The 26,356-nt window shown below is 35.1% G+C and overlaps 1 protein-coding gene and 1 long non-coding RNA gene across 2 annotated transcripts; one reads left to right on the top strand and one right to left on the bottom strand.

Annotated features, from left to right (window-relative positions):
- Positions 1–36: 36 nt before the first annotated feature.
- On the bottom strand, positions 37–20,078 carry Ereg (epiregulin). The gene is made up of 5 exons (XM_040292313.2): positions 19,245–20,078; positions 8,031–8,117; positions 5,780–5,903; positions 5,034–5,183; positions 37–3,837 (listed from the first exon to the last, which is right to left on the bottom strand). The coding sequence occupies exons 1-5, from the start codon at positions 19,291–19,293 to the stop codon at positions 3,756–3,758; spliced, it is 492 nt and encodes a 163-aa protein (XP_040148247.1). The 5' UTR covers positions 19,294–20,078; the 3' UTR covers positions 37–3,755.
- LOC120892341 (uncharacterized) lies at positions 19,904–25,511 on the top strand. The gene is made up of 3 exons (XR_013425825.1): positions 19,904–20,608; positions 23,137–23,189; positions 23,887–25,511. It is a non-coding gene; the product is annotated as an uncharacterized LOC120892341 (long non-coding RNA).
- The last annotated feature ends 845 nt before the right edge of the window (positions 25,512–26,356 follow it).

The raw sequence follows: 26,356 nt of genomic DNA, 5'->3' as shown, positions 1-26,356 counted from the left end.
AGCAAAAGAAAAATAAAATAGAAGAAAGAGACCATATTGAAAGTGCAGATGTTTTATTGATGGTGCTTAATGCACATTTATTTCTCAATTGTGTTTTTGTTTACCAGTTCCCAAAACAAATAAATAAAAATTAACAATATCTTGTAAATTACCTATATTCTCCTTCAATGTCTTAAGGTACACAATTATCAAAGCTGATACTGAACACAAACAAATTGATACAATTCAGTATTCTGATAAAATTTATGGTCATCAAATAAGTTACTTTAAAATATATATAGTACAAGTTTATGTTCCATAGCATCTTTAATAGAAACTGTATACCAAAATGGCTCTTCAAACTTAAAAAGTGCAATTACAGAGTGCAAAAAAGGCAAAAAGAAAAATACAGTATATTAGATTTAACATCATTATGTTAAAATAGCAGATATATTTTAGACATCATTATTATGTTAAAACTTTAAAAGTTATTCCAGAAACACTGTTTATGCTCCCATTTCTCTCAAAAGAATAGAAAAAGTCTGAAAATGTTTGCCAGCAAATCAAGCATTTTGTTTTCAAAATTCTACAAAATAAAACTGTAGCAAAAATTACCAACATGAGTCAGAGAGATTTTAAATCTACTATTAAATATAAATTAAACACATGTATTTGCTGAATAAAAATTGATTTGATTCTCAGTCACAATTAAATTTAGCTAGCTTTCCATTCGAGGACTCAAAAATAAAAATTTGAGTTTGGACAAAGTCATACCAGTATATCATTTTTTCCCACTGCTTTGACTTTTGACAGAGGAATGAAGGAAAAACAATGTATAGGAGAACAGTAAAATTGTATTGGATTATAGATGTTCAAATAGTACAATAATCTCAACTTTAAGGTTAAACTTTAGTACCAATCACAGAATTTAACATCCTGGTTACAGAGTATATCTTCTGGGTTTTTGGGTGGTCTTGGTGGGAGATAATAAATTATGCATTTTTGCTTCAGGGATTGCTTAGGTTCTCAGTACATATATGTATATGTGTATACATATACAGCGTAAGTGGAGGGAATCATGTGACTAATTTTATACATATTTTATACATATATACATATATACATATACACATATATATAAAATATAATATTTATATTATATATCCACATATATATGTGTGTGTGTGTGTGTATGTGTATAGCTTCTTTGAGACATAGATAGAGAAATCTGTAAAATGAAGATGATAACTAAGAATGAGCCAAATACTTTTCATTTCCTGTAGGAAACATGAACTGAGAGCAAAAGTCTTTTATGTCTATTCAGCATTATCCTCACAAAAGCAACCACTTTTTACTAATTTTCATCCACAAAATGCAATCTGATTTATATATTTTTCTTATTTAATATGAAAATTTAACTCTTTTAGGGGTTAGTTTGTTAGTTTGTTTGCAGTACTGGGGATCAAACTCAGGGCCTTGCACATACTAGGCAAGTGCTATGTCACTGAGTTACACATCCAACCCTATGGGGCTGGTTTTTAAGCATTTTAGTAAAGATAAAAATATCCTAAACTAGCCGGGCATGGTGGCACATGCCTGTAAACCCAGCAGCTCAGGGGCGGGGGCTAAGGCAGGAGGATTGTGAGTTCAAAGTCAGCCTCAGCAAAAGCAAGGCACTAAGCAACTCAGTGAGAGTCTGTCTCTAAATAAAATACAAAATAGGGCTGGGATGTGGCTCAGTGGCCGAGTGCCCCTGAGTTCACTCCCCAGTACCCCCCCCCAAAAAAAAAATCCAAAACTACTTGCACCATGTTATATAATATGCATTGAGATGCTGAAGACAGACTAATATATCAATGCTGAGACGTTGTCAATGAAACTTTTGTTAATGAAATAGATTGTAGTTGAGTTCTTAGTCGATACGTTTTCTTTAAAACAGACAAGATCACTGAAAATAGGCAAACTTGCATTACATTCAGTAGGTGTCAATTTAAAATGTGCCCTTATGTAACACATTTGATTTCAGCTATAGTAAACATGAAATAAATATACTTTTAAGTCTCACTGATTTCTATTTTCCTTTTATCTTGCTTTTAAGTTTCACACATTAGTTAATAGAGCAACAAATGACTATGATTCAATAGTCAATACAGCTCATGTGTACTTAAGTGTTTGTATGCAAATATGTTTATGTATAGATTTTCGTTTCTTTTGTTTGCTTGTTTCCCTGCCAGGCCAGGACTATACATGAGAGCCATGTGAACACGTCAGGGTATATAATACATGGCTCCATCTGGAGGCAAGTCCTGGCATCTGGTACTCCAGAGGTGACTTGTCTGGTGATATCTTTGTTGCCCTAGTACATGCCAGGAAAAAATGTGGAGGAAGAAGATCCTCCCTGACCTGGTATGTGATCCAGAGATGAGAACAAAAAATTTAGCATTCAGAGAGGTAGACTCCCATGAAAGCCAAAGGTGGTGACAGCCCTGACTTCTATGCAATTGCTCAAAATACCCTGAGCTCACTGAGACCTCAGAGTGCAGAAGAAATCTCAGTTTCTTCCAGAAAATAAATAGATAACAGGGGGTAAAGTGTGTAAGGGGTACTTTCATCTCAGCCTCCATAAGAAGGTGTAGTTAAGTCCCCACATTTTAAAAGCTTTCCAATAGAGTTTTTCATTTGGAAAAATACACTATAGTTTATTTTCTCTTATTATTTTCCACTGCCTATATGAAGATATTTTTAAATATGTAACTTTAAGTTTTAGAAGAAGCTACTTAAACTGTAAGTGAAACTATCTTGAGTAGAAATACCTGTATGTCCATTTTTAGATAACATAGAACTACTGTTCTATTTTAAAATAATAATTAGCTTATCACATTTTGGACTCTGATTTACTATTACAATTCTTCAACAAATCTCTTATGAAAATTAATACCTAAAAAGAAGCACAATTTTGGCTTCAAGAATGTATTTTTTTTCTAATTGTCTCATGAGAAACAATTATCTCACATAAAACACATAACATAAACGATGTGTTGTACAAAAGTAGAATAGTGTGAAGCTATGGAATACCCACTATTGACATGAAAGATGACAAACTCTTCCATTCACTTTACTTGAAGAGGATCTGGCAGGTGGCTGACAATTTTCTGTAGTTGTAGGTTGGCACAGGGGATGGTCCATTGACCCTCCAAGCAAGTGAGTTTCAAGCTAGCCAATATAGGAATGTAGAGGCCATTCTTCCTGAACTCAGTTTATTTCAAATATGCAGTGTTTAGCATATGACCTGCATTTGTTTTCCCAAATCCCAATTGTATTACATGAAACAGTGGCACCAACCAATGCATCTAACCATAACATAGTCAAGTCAATTATCACTGATTTGAGCAGTAGAAAAGAATCTACTTATAAGATTGATTTGACTATATATTTAGGTTTACAGAAATATGTCACAAGCTGACACTTCCTGAACAATGAATTAGGCATTGCTCATTCCTAGGCCCTGTGCAGCAGGCATATAAGCTTTGAAGCTTTCAATAAAGCATTTAGCTCAGGAAATTATTTCTTACAAAAATATCACTTTTCTTTTGTATTAAATATTTTTACACATAATATATTAGTAAATAGTTTGTCAAAAATAAAACAAAAATAAAAACATTTTTGAGTATATTAAAAATACACAGTTGTTGACCTAACACACAACCCAACATAAATATTATTAATAAAATAGGAATATTAACATTGACTAGGAATGCAGTGCATCCCTGCGCTGTTCAGACTTGAGATAATGCTGGATCCCCTGAGGTCACTCTCTCATATTCCTTCTTTGAGTTTTTGCTTTTGTGGTTTTTGTACCTGGAAATATTAAGAAATTAAACTGTTAGCATTATACTCAATAGTTACAAGAAAAAAGCAAGGTAACAAAAAAAAATATGGACTCCAAAGGCATGTTAGCATAGTGTATTCAAAATGGCGGAAGTGCCTGGGTTTAGGTTGGACAAGATGACAAAAGGAAGAAGGAAGGGAGTAGTGTTCTTTAGTCAAAAGAAATTTGGAAGGAAATAGTGGAAGGACTTCTCAAAGGTCTTAACATGATCATGAATTCTGTGAAATTTACTGAAGAGAATCCATTTCTCTCTTCCCCCTTCCATTCTCTTCCCTTCTCTTTCTTTTTTCCCTCTCTCTCTTAATAGCTCTTCATTCTGTGATGATAACTAATTAGGAAGGCATTATTATTTGATGGATTCTTTGAATCAAATATGGACAAAATAAATTTAACCTTAAAAAAATAGCACACTTTTAACCTTCACTACGGAAAGATTTGTAAAATGAAATTAAAAAATTTACTGAGCAGTTTGTACCGGTTTCAAAATAAGGAGGATTTTAAAAGGACACCATTTCAAGGCAACTGTTATTAAATAATTCACACTAGTCCCACAGTCTGGTCCTAACCTACAAAACCTGTCAGTCTACAGTTCTAGTCTTTCTCAGTTACCAACTTGTGACAATATTGTACTTAAGAATGGGATATGATTGATTTAGGGAAATGACCTGAATCAATTCTATCAGTTATATTTTATATTTTTTTCCTGGAAACTCATTTGTACAAGTCTGACTTTCATTTTAAGATGCCAAGACTCTGGGATGATTAATTTACAAGCTGTGTTTTATGAAATAAAAGTTTGACCTAATAAAGTAAATACAAGAATCTAAGTATAATAGCAGCATCCTGCCTCATGGTTTACTTTGTATGCATAGGACTATCATACTCAGTACTAAAACCAGCCTGGTTATTATAGGATAAGAATTTCCATCTGTATTTTATAGAGGAAGGAACTGATATTCCCTGTTTGACTTTCAGACGATCACTTAAGTAATAAGTAACAGAACCCATAATGAAGTGAAATCCGGACGTTCTGTAGCTAGAACATCTCTGTATATGTCATCAATGCAGAATTATTTCTCTAATACCTTGTTCACATTTTTACTTGGTTTGTAGGTCTGCATTTTGTAATTTATGAAAGTAGAATATAAAGCAAGTACTGGCTTACCATCTGCAGAAGTAGTATATGGAACCGGCGACTATTACAAGAAACAAAATAATAAGAATCACAGTCAAAGCCACATATTCTTTGCTCAAGGGTTGATGCACAGTTAAAAAGAAGTGCTCACATCGGACACCAGTGTAACCCACTTCACATCTGAAGAAAAATACAAGAAAAAAATCAATTATTTCAGTATATCATGGTTATGAATTAGTTTCATAAGAATTAGTATTACAGTGTAATGTAAGAAATCTGCAAGATTTGCTAAAAATTATAAACATAAATTCAAAGATTGAATATAGAGTTGGGACAGCATTAATAAAATGACTCCACAGAGCTCTCAGGTTAAATTGTGGCATTAAAATGACAGTCTGTATTAGCTGCCAAGGGGACTGGTTACCTAGAAGTGGTGTTTTGTAAGCTTTGTAGGATTGAGATGCTTTTTGTCTAAATGGGTGGAATCAATTCTGAAAATAATGGCTGACATAGAAGTCCAATGAAAAGATTAAAAGTGGACTTCCTATCATGGCAAGTGGGAGGAATTGAAATGTCCACTGTACATCCCTGGAGTATGTGTACAATTTGAAAACTACTATTTGTTCTCTAATTTCAAGAAAGTTAATACAATTTCTAATACTCTATATCAATTATATTTTCACTGTCCGTAGAAATACAGGATAACTTCAAAATTTAAAACAAAAGGAGAGAAACATAATCTCAAACACTGTCTTTGTTTGCTTTTGGCATATTACCTGCAGTAATTTTCACTCATATCCACCAGGTAGATGCACTGTCCATGCAAACAGTAGCCATTCATGTCAGTGCCACACTTTGTTATGGACACCTGAGCCACACGTGGATTATCTTCCATCTGAACTGTAAAGGAAATGGAAAGTTGAAAGCATTCTGTTGCCCTCTTGGACTCAGGGCATTAATCATTCTTTCATAACAGTAATCACTGAGCAACTTCACAAAACAGGTCAGATGCCAATCAGTCCAGGAGAATTTTCAGGAGGAGAAAACTACTCCACTTTAGGTATCACACTCCCTAAAACAATAAAGAAACCCCTGAGTCCAAAGGAATATATCCAATGGACTAAACAAAATGAAATAGCACTTGAAGATTTAATACTCAAAAAACAGACTTCATAGATAGAAAAGGTAGTGGATAAATGAATAAAAAATGTGGCATTTATACACAATGGAATATTATTTAGCAATAAAAAAAATAAGATCCTGGCATTTGCAGGGAAATGGATGGCATTAGAGAAGATTATGCTAAGTGAAGTTAGCCAATCCCAAAAAAACAAATGCCGAATGTGTTCTCTGACATAAGGGAGGTGACTCAAAATGGGGTTGGGAGGGAGAGCAAGGGAGGAAGATTACCTTTAGATAGGGAATAGGGGTGGGAGGGAAAGGGAGGAAGAAGGGGAATAGCATGGATGGTTAAGGGAGACCCTCATCATTATACAAGATACATGTATGAAGATGTGAATTTGGTGTCAACATACCTTATACACAATCAGAGATATGATAAATGATGGTATAATGGTGTATTAAGAATTGTAATGCAAAAATAAATAAATAAAATAAAATAAAAAAATAACAAAAAAGAAAAAATAGTTACATACACACACACACACACACACACACACACACACACACAACACACCATTACCTTCCACAGTAGGTATAAATAAAACATCTCATTTTTTTCAAGTCTCAAAGTGATTCTGAAATTCATTACTCTCAAAAGCAATTCCAAGCTAAAACCTTTAATTAACTTAAGAAAGCTTAATTCTATCACAGGTTTTTAAGTCATAAGCTTTGTTTTGGTGTGTATTCCCTAATAGCTGAGGTTATCATCAAAGAAATCAAAGTCTCCTGACATTTCTCACATTGAGACCTGAAACAAACTAGACAAATTCTGAGTTAGAAATTCCTATTAGGCACATAGAAAAATAAAAATAGGAATCTAGGCCAGGGGCAGTGGTGTACGCCTATAATCCCAGCAGCTGGGGTGGCTGAGGCAGGAGGATCACAAATTCAAAGCCAGTCTCAGCAACAGGGAGGTGTAAGCAACCCGGTGAGACCCTGTCTCTAAATAAAATGCAAAATGGAGCTAGGGATATGGCTCAGTGGTTGAGTGCCCCTGAGTTCAATCCCTGGTACCTGCTCACCACCAAAAAAAGAAGAGGAAAGAAGGAGAAGGAGAAGGAGAAGAAGGAGAAAGAGAATCTTGTTGGAAAGAATGTTGCAACATTTATTTACAAATAAATTCCCATTAGAATGTTTTTGTTACTAAAATGTGAGAGATGTTTATGAAATTATCATTTTTAAAAATCTTGACTATAATACTTTTGTACATATAACCAAAAAAGGGAGGCAGGTGGTAGAGGAAGGCCCACCAAACTTCCAAAGAACATGATAGTGAAGGAATAAGAAAGAAGGCAATATTTTTGTGGAAAATATCTTGTTTTCTCAAACTAACCCTTGACTCAGGAGCGCTCAGACTGAATACAGAACTGACCTTCATTGGACCACAGAGACTGCTGTCTCTGATGGGAAAAGACTGGGCATTACTTAAGACTATTGCTTAGTAAAATGTCTGACACACATTGAGCAAGAAAGGACATCATTTGCTCCTCTTAACAAATAGACATGTGTATGCATGCACAATTTTTAAACAACTGTTTATAAAATGAACTTTCTTCTGTTTCCTGGGATCCAGTCTTTCAGTGTGTCTTTTAATGATGATTCTGTAGAAAAATGGTATTTTCCTTATTTCCTGAATTTTTAAGAACAAATCTTTATATATAAATAGATGATGTCTGATCCCTCTCACACTCCTCCTTCATGTGTTTTTCCTGAACTCTAATTGATTAATGGATCAAAAATTAATACGACAATACTCTCCCCTTTTTGATTGTCACATATTTATATTTACAATTTTGTTGAAAACTGTGACATCTCTTGATGTATAATTTATGAAGCTGGGCTTACCCAAAGCTGTGCAGTTGTCATCTGATTCCCCCGGGATACATGATGGAATCACAGTCGTGCTGGGAACCGTTTGTAGAAGTTGGAAACCTATTAATGGAGGGAAATCAAATACACAGTTAATGTTTCAAGGCAAGAAACCTTGGTCAGATTTGGAAAGAAATGCAGCATTTACAGAGTAGTTTTGATTGTTTTAAAATTTTTATCAATCAAAAGCATAAAAAAGTAGTTCATGAGAATAAATGACCCTTCAGCTTTTCTCTCCCAGGGTCAAGCAGTGCATTCAGAGTTACAAATTTGACCTGCTGTAAACATTTCACAGTAACGTTTTCAAAGACCTGATTGTGAACTTTGAGTTTTCCTAAGTTGAACAGTTAGAGAATTTCCACTGTTTTACTCCACTGTGTGTTTACAATAATGCTGTGATGTAGACCCCACCACAAAAGACTTCAAATAAAAAAACAGGCTCTAGGGCTGGGGCTTGGGCTCAGTGGTAGAGCGCTCACCTAGTGTGTGTGAGGCCCTGGGTTCGATCCTCAGCACCACATTAAAATAAATAAGTAAAGTAAAGGTAATGTGTCAAACTACAACTAAAAAATAAATTAGAAAAAGAAAAAGTCTCCATTTATGGTAACAACAGAAAAAAATCTAGCATATATTTATTGTTTACCTAAGTATCTGTTACTTTTTACATTGTATTATACATGAAAATAGACTGTAATTAGTAAAATATAATCTAGGTAAAATCAGAAAATAGCTTCCCACCATATTCATAGGAAAGTAGTTCCAGAAAGTACCCAAATCTGTAGATGCTTAAATCCCATACATAAAATGGCATAGAATTTGTATATAACCTATGAACTTCTTCCTATATGCTTTAAATTATCTCTAGATTATCTATAACATCAACTACAATGTGGATGCTGTGTAAATGTCTGTTATACTGCATTGTTTAGGGAATGTACAGAAAAGGTCCATACGTGTTCAGCACAGATGCACTCTTTAAATACTTTTGAACTTGTGGATACAGATAAGCTATGTAGCTTATCTAATTCAGGAAAGAGCTGGAATGTAGAACCACACCAATTCCTAGCACCAAGTTTCTGCCAGCTCAGACAGGGTCTGAACCAGCTCTTTCATTATGTGCTTCCAGTGAAAAGGTAAACCTTGGAAAATAGGCATCAGAATGTCTCCAGTGAATTCTAAACTGCATAGAAATCATGATAAGAAGAAACCTTTTAATTTTACATGTTTATTTAAGAGCATTTAGCCTCCTCCGTTTAAGTTTCAGGTATTTGCACTTCAACTCCTCTTTCCTGTCTAGATGAGTAATTGTTAGATAATAAATAATAATGGTGGGGGTAGTAGCAATAGTTAACAACAGTTAAGATTTCATGAAAATGTGCTGTATGCCAGGCATGTTTCTATTCCCCTTATCCATATTATCTTATTTAATTCTCTCAGTGACTCTTTGAGGAAGACACTATGATTAGCTCCATCAGACATATAAGAAAACTGAGCAGGCTGGGGTTATGGCTCAGTGGTAGAGCACTTGCCTAGCATGTGTGAGGCACTGGGTTCAAACCTCAGCACCACATAAAAATAAATAAATAAAACAAAGGCATTTTGTCCATTTGTAACAACAACAACAAAAATTTTAAAGAAAACTGAGCATAAACAGGTTAAGGAAACACAATGCTAAATGAGCCAGGAGAATGTATAAATGGCAATGAAACCCAATGAACATCACACGTATCAAACTAGGGTACCTGTAATTGAAGCAGAGTATCTACCCCAAAGGGAGGTAGCAAAGTATGGTGGAAAAGCAATCATGTGAGCAAACTTGAGCGAAAGAACTTTTGATGCATTAATTAACTTCTCCAAGTCTCCATTTTCCCTACCTTACAGAGTTTTGGGAAAATTGAAATGAAATGATATTCTTCCAAAATGTCTTACATACCAGTGATTTCCCATAAATGTTCCTTGATACTCAACTTCTAGCCTGTAGTTTTAGCAGTATATGTGGGTGGTGCCCTCTACTGGTTTATAACAAGATTATAAAACTGTTAATTATTTTGGTCTTTTAAGGATGAATTAAACCATGTAAAACGGATATTTTATTTTACTTTTTCTTAATCAGAGGAGGCTTGTATTTATTAAGAAAGCTGAAAATTCTTTGGGTCCTACAAACCAAGTTACATATCAGCATCAGTATCATAGTTTATATTTTCATGTTTCAAACTTAACATAACAATCCTGGGAAGCTGTTATTAGCCTCAGACAGCTCAGTGCATATAAATGAAATGTCTTATGCAAGACCACTTATCTAGTGACCACAGAAGGTAAGAGTAAAGAATCTAACAGCAAGTTACATACTCTTTTGATAATTTGAAAATACTGTTTTCTTGACAGCTTTAAACTCCCTCTTTCCCACTCCATGCTTATCCTACAATATAACTGTTGCTTCAATTGTTCTCATACATTTAAAAAAAATCATCTTTCTTAAATAACAAAAATAGTGGCTAAATCTGAATTTCATTGTCAGTTAAACTGAGATTAAAAAATTTTTTTTAACAGAAGATGAATTAGATTCTCTTCTGTGTTAATTTTGTGATACTTCTCACTATAATTTTGACATAAATGTTACTGAAGAATTAAACCCTGTCTTAGCATCTTGGGTACAAACTGAACTTCTCTTTGCAAAGGTTCTTATAACTAATTCTCTCCTAGGAAGGTGCCAGCCAGGTAAAAGTACACATTTCAAGCCAGGTTTTCTATCCTTTACAGAAACCAAGAGTGGCTTTGCGTGCTTGGAATTGCTTACAATTGCAACTTGGCACTGCTAGAGAATGCAGCTAATTGTGTTGAGGTACTGGAGGTTTTGTTTGTTTGTTTGTTTAGGTTTTTGGTAGTTGTCAGTTTTTCCACTGTTGGAAACTTTGTTCTAGTTGTTTAGGCCACTGGTGAAATATGTGTCTTTGTCAATTAAAGATTGTTCAGGCCAGGGTGTGCCTCCGTGAAAACTGGGCTTCCTCTACCTGTGACGCTTCTTTGGACACAGTCCATTGTCAGGACAGTTTCTGTGAGACTTGCTGCATTAATCCAACAACAGGATATTTTAACAGAGGAAATTGTAAATAATTGTAAATTCTCCTCTCAAATTAAAAGTGTGTAAGTGTAGTTCTATCATAGATGTATGTCACCAATGAAATAACAAAGTTGTTTCTAAATCAATTGACCAAATGTACAGCTCTAGTGCTTTAAAACAGTGGTTCCCAAGTGTAAAAATCACTATTTGTTATTTCACAGTCATACAGGAAAGAACTAAGTGCTAAGTTATATCCATCCATTTCCTTAATATTCACTTTTTCTAGATTTTAGTGTTCATTGCACACAACAATCACTCTATGATTCAATTATAAATATTATATTTGAGCTTTTGATCCATTTCAATACTCCCTGACAAGAAAATAATTCACTATGATACTAAAGATTTTGGATAGTGTCAGTGTCAAAATCAAGATGTGAACAAATTTACACTGGCAACTAAGAGAGAAGTCTGCAAAGTGATTTTGGGAGATGATCTACAAACTTTCAGTGTCAGCTAGAATTTCTACTTCAATACAAATACAAAGTTCAAAATCCTTTTAGAGGGTATTATTTCTGTCAAATTTCCAAATGGGTTTTAGGAATATGAAGCTCACCTATTCATCTCTCCACCTTCACCTTTCGGAGATTGTGTTTCAGCGAAATCTCAAATGTGCCAACAGGAAGTGGAGTCACTGACTCAGAGGATACAAATTGTCTCTTCCCCATGAGTCAGGCCGAGCCTACACCCTTACACAATATTGGGGACCGTGCGTGGTGCGTGGGAGAGGCTGAGTACCATCACCGGAATGGGGATAGCACTAAATGTCGTGGGCCCTGGAGCACTAAGAAGTGGTTACCCAACAGTCCATCAGAATGCCGGAAGTAGAAAAATGTTTGTCATTGCACTTGGTTTCTTTTCACCTTGGTTCCTAAGGGTCACACTGAGGGGCTCATCTAGAAGGAGGACAATGCAGAGTATGCTGGGATTCAGTGAACAACCAACCAAGCCAAGTCAGCAACACTGTTTGCAAATCTCAGGGGGAAAATAATTCCTTTGGAAAGCAATCAAAACAAATAAAAATGATCCAAAAATATGATGCAACAGAATGAAAGGTATATGCCTTATTTTCCCAATCAAATCTTTTAGAATATTAAGAACAGAACAGCAAACTCATGATGAATCATAGTATTTGCTTGGCCCAAACAGGTAGCAAAATCCGCTTCGTTTACACTTTTGCTGTGGTCACATGCCAGCCTACTCATGGACTGTTAGTTTCCTACCTTCTTCCACAGCAGTTTATAATTTTAGAATTTGTCTAGAACATAGTAGACTTGTTAGGTCTTGTGCACTTTTAAAGAATGAACATGCCTTCACCATTTTGGGATGGCTTGCTATTTTAAATAGAATTTCACTATTAGACAAGACCTTGCTTTATCTTGGATAAAATAACTATAAACTTGGTCAAATAATATAGTGAACAGACCAGACAAATTTCAGTACTTTCTAGTAACAGCCTAATTTTCAGAGAAATATATATATATATATATTTATATGTGTGTATATATATATATGTGTGTATATATATAAATATATAAATGTATATAATATATATGTATGTGTATATATATATGTATATATTTATATATACATATAAATGAGTAGAAATATATAAATGTATAGAAAATTAACCTTGTCTTCTGCCAGCAATTATTCTATTTCTTCATTACAAATCTTAAAACTAAGCTTTATTTTAAAAAAATGTAAAAACTATAACTATTTGAGCTAAAATAGCACCCAAGGCTGATAAAATAACAACTTACAAATAAGTATTTCTTTAATTTTGAGCTTTAAAAGATAGCTATAAGATCTTCCTCAACAAGTGACAAGGGAAGATTTAATATGCCATGTTTTTCAATTTATATGAAGAGCATTATATTCTACAATTTTGACAGTAATTTCTAAATCATATTTCTAAGTGCTCATATACTTAACACTATTCAAATAAAATAATCAGTGAGTCAAAATAAGGAAAAATCAACTACTTTGCCCTAAACATGGGTGGAAACATGCATATCTCATTCATCATAGAAGTGTTGGTGTAATGGAGAAGAACTAAGACCAACTCTTGGATAATGGGTCCAGTTTATGTTTATATGGGTGTTCTAGAACTTTGTGGCTAAGAGTCCTAAAGATGAGATACACCTCTTGAAAGCCAATGACTCATTTCTACTGTATAATTTCAATTCTAGGGAAAAGGTTTTATCGGCAAAATAATCTGATAGGGAAGGGAATTTTTTATAACCATTTCTCTTGCTTCCCATCTCTACCCCTATAGGTCCAATTCAGAGATTTAAGCTACCTTTACATTGTTTTCCCAAAAGCAGATTCTTATAAAGGAGCAAAGTTTGATTATGAGTATTTGCCATTTGCCTTTTTAATCATTATAGTCATATTGTGGCCTGAATTTAGAATATTTAATGACATTTTTAGAAGTATATTGACCATTTTGCTTTTATATATAAATGTTTATGCCAAACATAAATTTTTCAGAAGGATAAGATATTAATCAGTGAGCCCTCCCCTTGAAAATGGGGAAGTTAGTACATAAAAGAGCATTTAAAAATCTTGAAGTTGGTTATTTTTCATTTAATGAACCTACATAATACAAATCACACATTATATTATGGAAATTTTCTTTATATAGTTTATGAAAATATATTTGCTTAACATTAGAGACCTTGACTTCAGTTAGAGGCATATCTAACATCCACAGTATGATAGCAGGGTGAGAAGGGCTTCCTTACAACCCCACAAACAGAAAAGAAGGAGGAAGGCAGCTTAGCCCCTATTTGCTTTTAGTTAACATTTGACATATGGCAAATGATATCTAAATATTTATAAATATCTATTTTTCTACATGCAAGATATCAAGCAAGATGCTGTCTGGAAAATTGGTGCAAAAGACATGGTTCTGGACCTCTGTACCCTTAATGAAACTAGACACCTGGAGGAGGTAAAAAAAGAAGAGAATTCACAGATGATGTTAAGTATCTGGCCAGATAATAGGAAGGAGGATGGTGCCATTAAATGAGTAGAAATCAGGCAGGGCAGCAGGTTTGTGGGGGCATTTGGGCATGAAGAGAGGACGTGGGTAAATGAATTGGAGTTTGAATATTTAAATATATGAGGTAGTTGAGAATACAGATCTGGAGTAAAGGAATAAGAATGGAATTGATTATATCTATGTGAAGGTCATATGAAGGGATTACATCTTAAAGTCAAGGAAGTCTCTCAAAAGTTACAGGGTAATAGTTTCTAATGAAAACTAACAGAACTTGGGGGAATAGGTGGTAGACAGCAGACAGAAATAGTCAAGGGAAAAGAAAGAGAAATTTCAGGGGAAAAAAAAGAAATTTCAGTGTTGTGAGAGCCAAGGGAGTATAATTGTAATAGGAAACATGAGGAAGTCAGCAAGGCAATGACTGCATTAATGACCCCATCATAAAGAAGAGTCATCCTTATTAGATGCAAATGGTTCTAAAATCAGCAATAAAAATTGCTAAACCGATTTTCTTGTTTGTTTTTGTGATGCTGGTGATTGGATCAAGACTTCACTCATGCAAGACAAGTGTTCTACCACTAAGCTACATTCTCAGACCCCAAAGCAGGATTTTTTTTAAAAAAAGTAGAATTTGATTTGTGTTTGTATCTAACTTACTATTAATTTTATTTGTCTTCATAACTTAAGGGCTAATTATTCAAACTGTGAACTATGGGTGTCAATGATTATGACTATTAAAAAAATACATTGGATTAGTAGTTCTCAACCAGGAGCTATTTTATCAACCAGGAATGCTTGACCATCTCTGGAGATGGTTGTGGTTGTCAAAACTGGGGGGAACTACTGACATCTAGTGGGTAAAAAACAGGGTTGCTACTCGACACCTGCAATGCACAGGACAGACCCCCACAGCAAAGAATTGTCCAGGTCATGTCAATACAATCAAAGTCAAAAACACCTTAATTAGTGTCAAGAGATGTGGAATCTAGTTCTAGCTCAGATACTTATTTATTCTCCTTCAACTGAGTTTCTTTACCTCTAAAAACAAACCAGAGAGTGAGATGGTATAGAAAGAGAGATGGAATTTGAATTAGATTACTCTAAATTCCCTTTCTCTTTCTCCTACTGGCTATATCCATCATTCAATCATATCACTGTTCAGTAATCTCTCTTTTATTCTCTCTCTCTCTCTCTCTCTCTCTCTCTCTCTCTCTCTCTCTCTCTCTCTCTCTCACACACACACACACACACTTCTATACACTTGAATTTTGGTAGGCATAACATCACTGAATAGTCTATAAGAACCAATAGAAATGTGGATAAAAGGGAAGAAAAATTATTAGACTAAGAAGCAACAGAATTGAGTTTTAAAACTACTGCTTACTCTTGAAATATTTTCCTTCTCATGTACATTTTCAAAGAACAGCTGGTTCAGTCAAGAAATAGTGGTGAGAACTCTGAATATAGAATAAATCTAATCATCCGTCTGACAAACAGGTTATACTGATGGTTTTTGTGTTCTGTTTTTGTTTTTTATGCTGTCACTAAGCTTGTTTAGATACAGACTCACACTGTGCTCTGACAAGGCTAACATATTTTTTTTTCCTGGACAAGAATCAATTCGTTATGAATAACTAACTTAAATAGTATGCTAGTTAATTAAATCATTACTTTAACCTAGAATGGCATTGAACCTTTATCTGTTCTGCAACTAGACACCCAGTCTTACATAAACTGCACTGCCAGCGGATACTGAGTCTGTTGCATTACCTCATTTTTTCAAAGGTTCCAGAATTAGCATACCAAAGTGATGGCTGTCAGGCTACTCCTCCCTGAGGATCTCCCTTATTGCAGCTTTGGGGAACCTTCCTATTGTCTTCCAATGGAATATTCCCAACAGCAGTTACGGCCATATCAGTAGATAATTTGCATAGGCCTATATTCAGAGTTAAGACGGAAACAATACCTTAATTTATAGTCTCTCTAAGAAGGATTTATTACTTGACATTTTCATCTCTTGTCAGGAAATGGGAGATTCTTATGCAAAAAAAATGGGAGGATGAGCAGAAAACACTTAATTTTTTTTTTCAAAGTGACTATATGAGTATTGAATTTTTAAAAAAGGAAATATATCTATTTTCTCACAATTAGTAGGAATGGGCTGTAGATTCCAACATGGTCCTTTTATTGATACTTATTTAATTCATAATTATATAAAACAGACTAGGTATACAAACAATATAAGATATCCTTTTCCTTGATTGCCTTACATAATATAGCTTGGAAAATATAGAAATAAAGGCCTTAGTTAACTGAATTCAGTTACTGCTTTTAATAAAAATCATATCCAAGAGCTATATTGATAAAAATTATGAACACTAAAAATTCAACATTTTTGAGTACAAGTTGAGAGAATGCTCATATTGTCTTTGGCATCTCATTTTGAATAGGGTCAGGAAGCCCATTTTTGTATATATGCTGCCCCTAGAACAGGTTCCAAGTCTTGGGGTGGCCCCAAATGCCTCTGGAACTTCTCTATCAGAACTTCTTATTTTGATTATGCTCTCACTAACCCAATGGCTCCTTACACATTTTTAAAGAATGACCTTGCAATTTACTCCAAATCCTTGTAAAGTAGTCTTCATTTCTGTATTTGTCAAAAGTAAGCTAACTACACCTACTGTGTAAAGAACAAATGAGGTGATGTATGCAACACATCTAACACTCATGTGTGGCAGATAGTAGGCGTTTAGTAATTTTCAGTTCCCTTCCCTGCTCCTGGATTTGCATTCCAGTGGGGAACCAGACACTCCAACTACCCTAGCTGCTAATACGGTAAGACCATGCAGAGGGCAAATGGGGTCAAAATCCAGACAGGAGAGGCCTGTCGTTGTGTTTTCTGCCCAGATGTGTCATCTCAGGTGGTGTCAAGACTCAGGCAGCTCATAAATTCTCAGGGTCAATAGAGGGGACTGGAAAGCAAGCCAAATGTCTCACTGAGATTTCAGTTTCTCTTATTTTTTAGAAGGAATGTTTGCTCTGCTTAATGCTCTCTTACTGTGTGAAGTTGTACTAAACTGTCAAGGAGATACCATTCAGAAACATGTTCAGAAACCTGTTTGAACATGAATGAAAATGTTTTATAATCCTTCAGTTGTTCAACATCATTTATATGAAAAATTAGGCTCAATTTCCCAATCTATAAAACAAAAATATAAATAGGAAACATTTCAAAAATTTGTAAGTAGTCAAAATGATTGTGTGTATGTGTAACAATTTAAACCTACATGTATTGAAGATGGAGGATAGAATTTTTCCATAATCATAAATACATATAAGACAAAAATAATAGAATGTATGAAGAGATCTAAAATAAAAATCTCTTTCTTTTATAGAAGAGAGTTTGGGGAAAATATTTCTAGGCAATCTTTTTTTTTTTTGGAGGGAGGCAATTTTAGAATTGCCTTTGCCTTTTATTCCATATAAAAAAGGACTAAAACTATAAGACCTGCATACCTGAATTGAATATAAAGATTTGATATAGAACTTCAAACAGGAACTTTCCTAGTGGCAGAGAAAAATCTAAACAAACTGGGAAAACAGAAACTGACCTAGCTCATTTGGAAATGGGCTTGGCAGCTGACGAAATAGGTGAACTATAATTAAGTAATGCAATAAAGGAGTTAAGCACTTTCATGACAACAAAAACACACAACACATGCTGGTTGGGTAGTACCAAGGTTATTCATAGGCTCTTGCTGTCTTAAATTAGAATATTCAATGAGATACCTAGAACAGACACTTGCATTGTTCAGATGCAACTTACAGGTGGAGGGAAAAAAAAAAAGTATAGTGCCATTCTGACCTCTATGTTAATATCTAACTCTAGGAAGACTGTTGTCTTTCTAATTTTATTCTTTTTCACAGATTCTAAGCAAAGAGAGCAAAGCTATAGTTTTTATTGAGAATCTTTTACCAAGTTGTTTTTATCTTAGTTTTGGCAGAAACCACAGATCCAGTTTCCACGTATGTTCCTGAGCTTGGATGTGTAAATTCTAACTATGCATAGTATGCATTTCATTAAGTCTTTCAACCCTGAGATAAGGCCTGCCTGTCGAAATAATCATTTAACTGTCACATTCTGCAAAGGTAGAGTTAGTGTGTGAGGGAAATTCACCTCCTTGTCATTCCAGGAAGAATGTGAGACTAGCAACTTTTACTTCCTTATTGAAATATTCATATCCAACTCCAAACTCCCCTTGAAAATTTAGAATCAGGGAAAACCAGAAAGTAACATTCAGATTTTTTTTTCCTTGCCTTGCCCATGGGTTAAGCGATGCGGGGGAGGGGGGGTGTCTTAAATTGGAAGACTGACATTAAAATACCTTCAGTGATTACAGACTACCGGGTGCAATCAGCCCCAAGAGAAAAGCGCCTGACGAAGCTCTGGAGGCGGAGACAGCTGCTGGGGAAACCGAACTCAGCAGGTGTAGGAGGCAAAGGGCGGTGGGGAGCTCCAGGACCTGCCCAAGGCCCTTCAATTCCAGGTACCCGTGGATAGCGTTTTAATTCTGTCACGTCTGGAGCTCCAGTCAAGCTCCCATTGGCACACCCCAGCGCCCCCAGGATGCTAAACCGGGCTAGATTTTAAAAAACTGGGTGCAAGATCGAGGAGGAAAAGCATTTATTTTCAAATGGTCTCTTGTTGCGCGCGGCTAGTCTCAAAAGGCCACCCTCCAACAAGGAAGAACAAAACACGAAATATCAAAGGTGCTTTTTAAGCTTTTGGAAAAACCAAAGTTTTTCCACTTTTAATTTTGCCTAATAAAAATATGTCAATGTATGCACAACATATATGCTAATAATTAATTTATTAATGAAAAGCATTTTCAATATTGATCCCACACCCCACCTCCAGCTTTGCCAGTGGAAACGACAGACCCGCCTCAATTTAAATGGAGTTCGCTTTAGCCTAGTGACAACTCCGTACTTGTCTTGTGACAAGTTCACAGACTCAGTATCCGTCTCTTCTTCGGGGGCGGGGGGTGGAAGAGGCGAGGCTCACCTAGGCAGAGCAGCAGTGCCTGGACCAGGCCCGTGGGACGCGTCTCCATCCTCTTCCCTGCGGCTAGCCTCGGCTGAGCGCAGGCGCCCCGGCTGCAGGAGGTGGGAGGCAGGCGGCAGAGGGCTGCTGCGGACGCTCCGACCCGCCGAAGCGATCGGCTGCCGCGCTGTAGCTGGAGTGCTGCTGAAAGCCTGAAGAGTCTATGCGTCCACTGTGTCCCTCTGACACCAGCTTGTCAGGCAAGTGAGCTCAACCGCCACGCGCTGCGACCTTTATAAGTCTGGGGAGGTGCTTCCGGACAGGAGCACTTACTATTGGGGTGAGGTTCAAAAAGTGCCCAGAGTTTCATAATCTCGGCCCCCGGGGAAGGAGTGGTGACCATTGGACTCTCCGGATGTCATCCTCCCTCTCTGGAGCACTTGAGAGTAGTGGTTGAGGAATGAAAAATGTCCTCTGGGTAGCCAGAGACTACTCCCCAAACTTTTCCATCCTCAAACTCCGACTCCCGCAGGAGGAGGTGGGGAGCATGAACCAGATGCGTTGGTTTGCTTCCTGGGGTCACCTGCCGAGTAGTGGGTGGCTTTGGTTGCTGTGGGTGACAGACATAACTTGAATCAGGGCTAGTGTTTCCAGTGCATGCTTTTGGAGAGCCGTGTGTGTGTGTGTGTGTGTGTGTGTGTGTGTGTGTGTGTGTGTGTGTGTGTGTGAAAGAGAGAGAGAGAGACTTACTAACTTCAGCGATAACTCCCTGTTTATGAACATACTTGAAGTTTGTCAGTAGCTCAAGCACTCCCCTCCCATGCAAACACACCACCACCCAGAAATGCCTTTCACAGATACCCTTCCTTCTCATCTCCTCTGCTTCAAACATGATTCAGGCATTTATCATCTCAATGTCTCTTAATTACGAAGAAAACCCCACGTTATTTTTTTTTCTGCCCTACTCACCTTCTATCAGCCTGCTATTTTGGAAATCATTTCCCCCTAACGTCTCCTCAATCCTGTCACTCTTTGTACAAAATTCGATTGCCTTTGGACAAGGCCTGACACAAGGTGAACCCCATCAGTCCTCAACCTCAGCTCTCCCAAATTTGACAAATGGTCCCACCCCAACCAGGCTGGAAAACACGCTAAGCCTTTGCTTATTCCAATCAGCTTTTGCTTATGGAGTCACACTTTGGGGGAATGACTGCCCTTTATGGGAACTAGTCAAACCTAGTTAAATTTTCATGGTTCTCAATGAGCCTGAATATACAGGGATCTCCATTCATCTGATCTCCAGCTTTTAATGTTTAACCTTTCCCAAGTTCACAGATTTCTGGATCCGATACTACACTGTTGGTGAAAAACAACCTCTATTGTGTGTAAGTCCTGTGTTCAGATATGTTCATACACATAAATTGTCTTGCTTTTTATCATAGTTATTTGAAGGGACTAAAGAAAGTCAATTTAGCAATATGCTAACATATTTGGCTAGAAAACAGAATCAATGGATGTTATTAACTCCTTACCTATTTCTACTTTTAATTTATTATTATTATTATTATTATTATTATTATTATTATTATTATTATCATCATCATCATCATCATCATCATCATTATTATTCTCTGTCACTGACTCCAAGGTCCTTTAATGCCCAGAAACTCCCTTGTTGGAAACAAATACTTCATCTATCTTTTAGTGGTTAAGATTTAGGGTATCTGTGAATCATTGAATTATTATTTGATCTCTCTCAGGTTGCTCACATGTAAACTAGGAATAATAATAGTATCTAACTCATAGGAAATAATGAAAGTGCTTAGTACAGTGTCTAGCAAAGTTAGTGTTCCTTAACAGTATTTACTACTGTATCTAAACAATGATTCTTAAGATGATGGTTCTTGGTGAGTGATCAATATTTGTGAGTTAAGTGAACCAAAGAACAGTAAGGGTCCCTAAGTCTTCTAACTAGGTATAAATGACTTCTCACTTAATTACTCTTTTATATAAGAACAAATGCAGCCATGAAAGATTATATTGGCAATGGGGTACAGTTTTATGGAGCATTAATCAGAATCCTAAATTTTGCAATTTAGAATTAGGAAAAGGGATTGCTGGTTACAAACTGTGTTGTTTTTTCCCCCCTACATATTGGATCTTGAAAAGTAAAATAAAAAGCTCTAGTGCCTGAGGAATGAAAACAGAATTCCAAAGAATTGGGTGTCAACTGGGATCATTTCCTTATTCTGCACAGTGACACCTGCAGGTACTTGCAAGGAGTGACAGGCAAGACTTCATGGGATCGGATTAATGCCTCCTTTCATCAAATATAGTGTTGTACCTTATGTTCAAAAGGATGGGGTGGGAGTGCAATGAGGAGAATGGGGTCATGGTGACAACAGTTGGCAACAGTCAACTCTATGGTATTGATATGTGGGGAGGAATTTTTTCACTTTGTAGCCAATGCCTGCCAGCATAAGATATCATCATCGTGAAAAAAATCCCTGCGCTTGTCTCAAAATTTTCCACAGCAATGTGCTCTTCTACAGGCTGATTTTTACATGGTGTGAAGAAACCTTTTCTTTATTGGGTCTATGTTTACTCAATTTTCTAGCCATTAGTTTTTGAGAATGACTCCACCATGACACATCAGGGATTTGCCACTGCCTCCGCAAAATAGTATTCGTCGTCTTCTTTTTTTTTTTTAAAATAATTGGACAATTTTCATTAATCTTCCTTTTAAATACATATACATACTATGAAGTACAATCATATTTACTCTTAAAGGCACAAAACATATTTGAGGATAGAACAATTCAGGAAGAAAATAAATAAACCATATAAAATTTTCCAACTAACAAATGACTTTAAGAAATCGGCCAAATCAGCAGTTCCCTATCTGAGAGTTAATGGAATTTCTTTCCAAGTTGTGAGTAAATCTAAATATAATCTCTACAGATTAAATATTCATACATAGTATTATTCTTAAAAGTATATTGAATCTATTGTGATTAACAAAATGTTTTCATTTAAAAATAGATACTGAATTCATGGTGGCTTTCTGGCATGTGTTTTTTAATCTATCGATACATAAAAAAACATATAAGCACTATTGGGGGAAGTCTGTAAAATAATCTCTTACATTAAAGGGGGTTCTTTTAAAAAGAGAAAAATTTTAAAATACTGGACTGAAAGCCTACATGTATAGGCCCTGAGCAGCCTCCATAACAGACTGCAGCCAGATTGAGCCCTGCACTCTGTCAAGACAGCCAGACAAAAATTAATAAAACTTTACAGTTCTTTTATATCTTGCCTTTTCCCTCAAGTTAGCATTTATTCTGACTGCAGCTGTCATTTATTATGAAATTACTGCTTTTCTAACTGAAAAACTGAGTACTAGTAGCATGATTAGTAGCATAATTCTACTTTAGTGAATTAGTTTCTACAAAACACAAAGTGTTTTAAGTCATTCATTAGTTATTAACAAGAATCATTGACATAAAACAGTATTGGATTTTTTATACATATAATTAAGGTATTGAGGATGAGAGGTATAGCTCATTATTGAAGAGAGCATTTAGTATACTGGAGGCATATCCACAGTACCCCCCCCCAAAAAAACAGACTGTTAAATTAACAGACAAACAGATTGTTAATATTCAAAATATGAGACTTTGAATATGTCTCTTTTTCTATCAGATGCTACTCTTTGAAAAAAAATTGTATTTATTCTATGTTTAGCCACATATTAACAATAAAGGGCTTTTTAGAAAGTTTCATTTGAATGAAAAATAGATGTCTTCTAAGATCATTTTATTATGTATTATAAATTAAATAATGTCTTATAAAATAATGAAGGACAAATTTCCAAGCAAACTTTGTGTACCATATTTCCCCATTGTTTTTGTAGGACAGTGACTCTTGTATTTCTACCCAAAGTCAACAGACTACAATGCTATTTAGGTAAATGTCTCATTTACTTACTATTTCAGCAACTATTTATTGATTATCTCTATAATGGCATTGTTGTATAGATATATAAGTGCAACCCTGAACTCAAAGAGCTTTTAATCCAATAAGAGGCAAAATAAAGAAGCATATATTTTAATGATACTCTTCTTTATTTTAATATACTCTATCATGGATTTGGGATGGGAAAAAGTCTTTATCCTGTGGACTAATCCATTTGTAACTCTTTTAACAATTCCAAAAGGAAAATTATTTTGTTTCTCTTTCAATACATAATTTAAAGGATAGAAGAAAACAAAAACTAAGAAAAATTTTAAAGTCTACTGAATAGTAAATTGTATTTCCTCATAAATTAACCTAATAATTGAAGGATTTTTATAAATTAAAATGACTGTAATGTATTTTAAAACTTGTACATCATTTGAATATTGGGTGAATGGCCAATTAACCAATTTAATGAGTGAATTCATCAAAAAAATTTCTCCTATTTTTTATTTTATTTATATTCAGAACTATTAATAGAAATGAACATGAAAGTATTGATAATAGTACTTTATAAATGAGATATGCCAGACTAATAATAGCAGCTAATAATCATACCTAGCATTCTTAATTCATTAGATAGTTTTTAAAAATTGTATATTTATTCCTCAAAATAATCCAATAAATACTTTTTGTTTCCATTTTATAGATGAAACTAAAGGAAAAAAGATTCATATATTTGTCCAAGACCCTTCAGCTCAAAAATGGCCAGCAGAGAAGCAAACCAGACAGCCTGACTACAATTCTCCAGGCTTCAACACAGCACCAAGTTGCTTCATGCTGTATAAATATTTAATGCACCTATAGTGCAGGGTTTGTTATACACACGCTCTTGTATATTTTTTAATTAAAATCCACATTTCCAGAGTTGCTTATTCTCAGATTATTTTCAAAGAGCTTTTACAGCCCTTTGCTAATAATCTTTATTTTCTTTCCTTAAGAAGGACTTTCTATGTTATTTCCCTGTGAAGGAGAAAATCATGTGTGTCAAACTTTCGGCTTGCATCTCCAAAGCATTCACTAATCTTCATTTGTCATTATTCATTGTGCTTATAGAAACATTTTATTCTAAAAACGTCACATCGGGAATGACGTCTATGAATTTCATCCATAGAATCATTTAACAATCACAAAAATTTAAAACTGAGCCTGATAGTATTTGCTCTTAGGAATCTTACCAATTCTGAAGCTACTACTTCCTATTCTTGCCATACCATGAGCTATGCCCTAATAATAGAAGAACCTCCCCTCCTGTACAAACCCACACAGTGTTAATTACACACGTAGCGATGATGAATCAGGAATGCAGCTATTTGAAGTACTGCTGTTTCATGTTTAGCTAACACCTAGTTGTATTGCCTACACTGATGTTGTTACACCTTAAGCAACATTTTACAGTTAAAATACTAACTTTCATAAAGCCAATCATTCCATAAACATTTTAGGCTTGCTCTTTTAACAAACATTTTATGTATCCTGCAACCACAAAGCAGCCATTTAAATAAATATATTTAATCGGAGGAAATTTGAATTTATTGCTAAATCATTTGCATAATTATTTTATGATTACATTTGAATTTATGTATTTTTATAAATGTTAATGTTAACATTCTCAGTAGCAGAATACTCAGGTGATAGATTCTCTAGCATGAGACTTTCTTGTGTTTCAATCTCCTCAAAGATATAAAAATTACTTTCTACATCTAAATATCAACAAACAGTACAGAAGATTACCTAATGTATGAATATCCTGGAGATAAAACATTTAGAAAACCAGTGGAATGTCACTAAAATGCCTGAATTTTTTTTTTTTAATGATTGATAGTTTTTCACTTGTTAGCCTTATCACTAATGGACAAGTAAAACATTGCTAATGAAGGTAATAAAACAAGAACAACTTAAGTTTTTATTACTCCTATTCTGTATCTGACTTAGAAAATAGCTCCCAATAAAATTCTGCATTAATAAGATTATACTTTATTTTATAACACATTGTAAGGCAGTATTTGTGCAAACAGTTAATATTTTATTCAATGACTGTATACATGTTCATTCTCACCGATGGCTGCATTCAGAAAAATGACTGATGCCTGGGCCTTACCTTCTGGAGCTTCTGACTCGTTTGATCTAAGGAGGGTCCCAAGGAAATGCATTCTTACAAACTGAAAGCTTAATGTTTTAACTCAAACATAGAAAGAGTATTGAACTATACCTTTTAAATCCAAATTGTAGTCCTGACTCAAAATAAATTGTGTCGTGATCTTGTGTAGCCCATTTAATTTCTCTAGGCTAGATTCTTCTCGTTCTTAAAATGTAAGTTTGAGCTACTCAGTCTCTAATGTTATGGCTTTCTTAGAACCATATTAAGAAGATGGAGCCACCCGTATGTGCCTTTAAGCATTGAACAAGATTAGGCAAGTGTGTAAAAGCACTGGTTAAAATATCCTGAGTGATAGCACAGATAATGTCCTCAGGATATGCAAAAGTAGTCCATCTTATAAACAGGCTTCTCCAGTTTTTAAACTCTTGACTTCATCTCTCCTAGGATCTTTGCTTACTCATTTTTATTCCATTTATCATTTTCTTTCTTTTGCTTACAACTTATGAATCATGAACGCCACAAAAAAAAAAACAATACAGGGCTTTAGAAACTAGAAAATCCAGGTCCTTTTGCAGAGTAAGAGGGTTTTCTTGTATATGAATGACCCAAACTACATTTATGTAGAGAGTTTCCCTTTTTCTAATGAGGAAAAAAATATACTCTTTTTCTCATGTTTCAAAAAATAAGGGGGAAAGTCAGTTAAGCAAAAATAACACTGAATTAGTAGTTATAGGCCAAGGTTCCCATCATAAATCAGTATTTTTACTTTATGAACTTATTTAAACTGCAGTAGCCTCATCTGTAAAACTGGAAGAAAATTGATCTTGTCTTTCATGAGACTCAAATGAGATAAAATGTTTAATAGAATAGTGAGAACTGTAAGATAGAAGATGAAAGTAAACATCAGGTTTTTATTTTGTACCAGGAAATAGAATGGAGTCAAAAAAGTTAAGAGAGGAAGCAGCACAGTGTTAGATTTTCAAATCCAAAGGAGGTTGGTGTTCCCAAGAGGAGGCAC

Source organism: Ictidomys tridecemlineatus, chromosome 9, assembly GCF_052094955.1.
Source record: "Ictidomys tridecemlineatus isolate mIctTri1 chromosome 9, mIctTri1.hap1, whole genome shotgun sequence".
Taxonomy (NCBI): domain Eukaryota; kingdom Metazoa; phylum Chordata; class Mammalia; order Rodentia; family Sciuridae; genus Ictidomys; species Ictidomys tridecemlineatus.
Note: the sequence above shows the minus strand (reverse complement) of the source record. Positions and strands in the feature narration are given on the sequence as shown.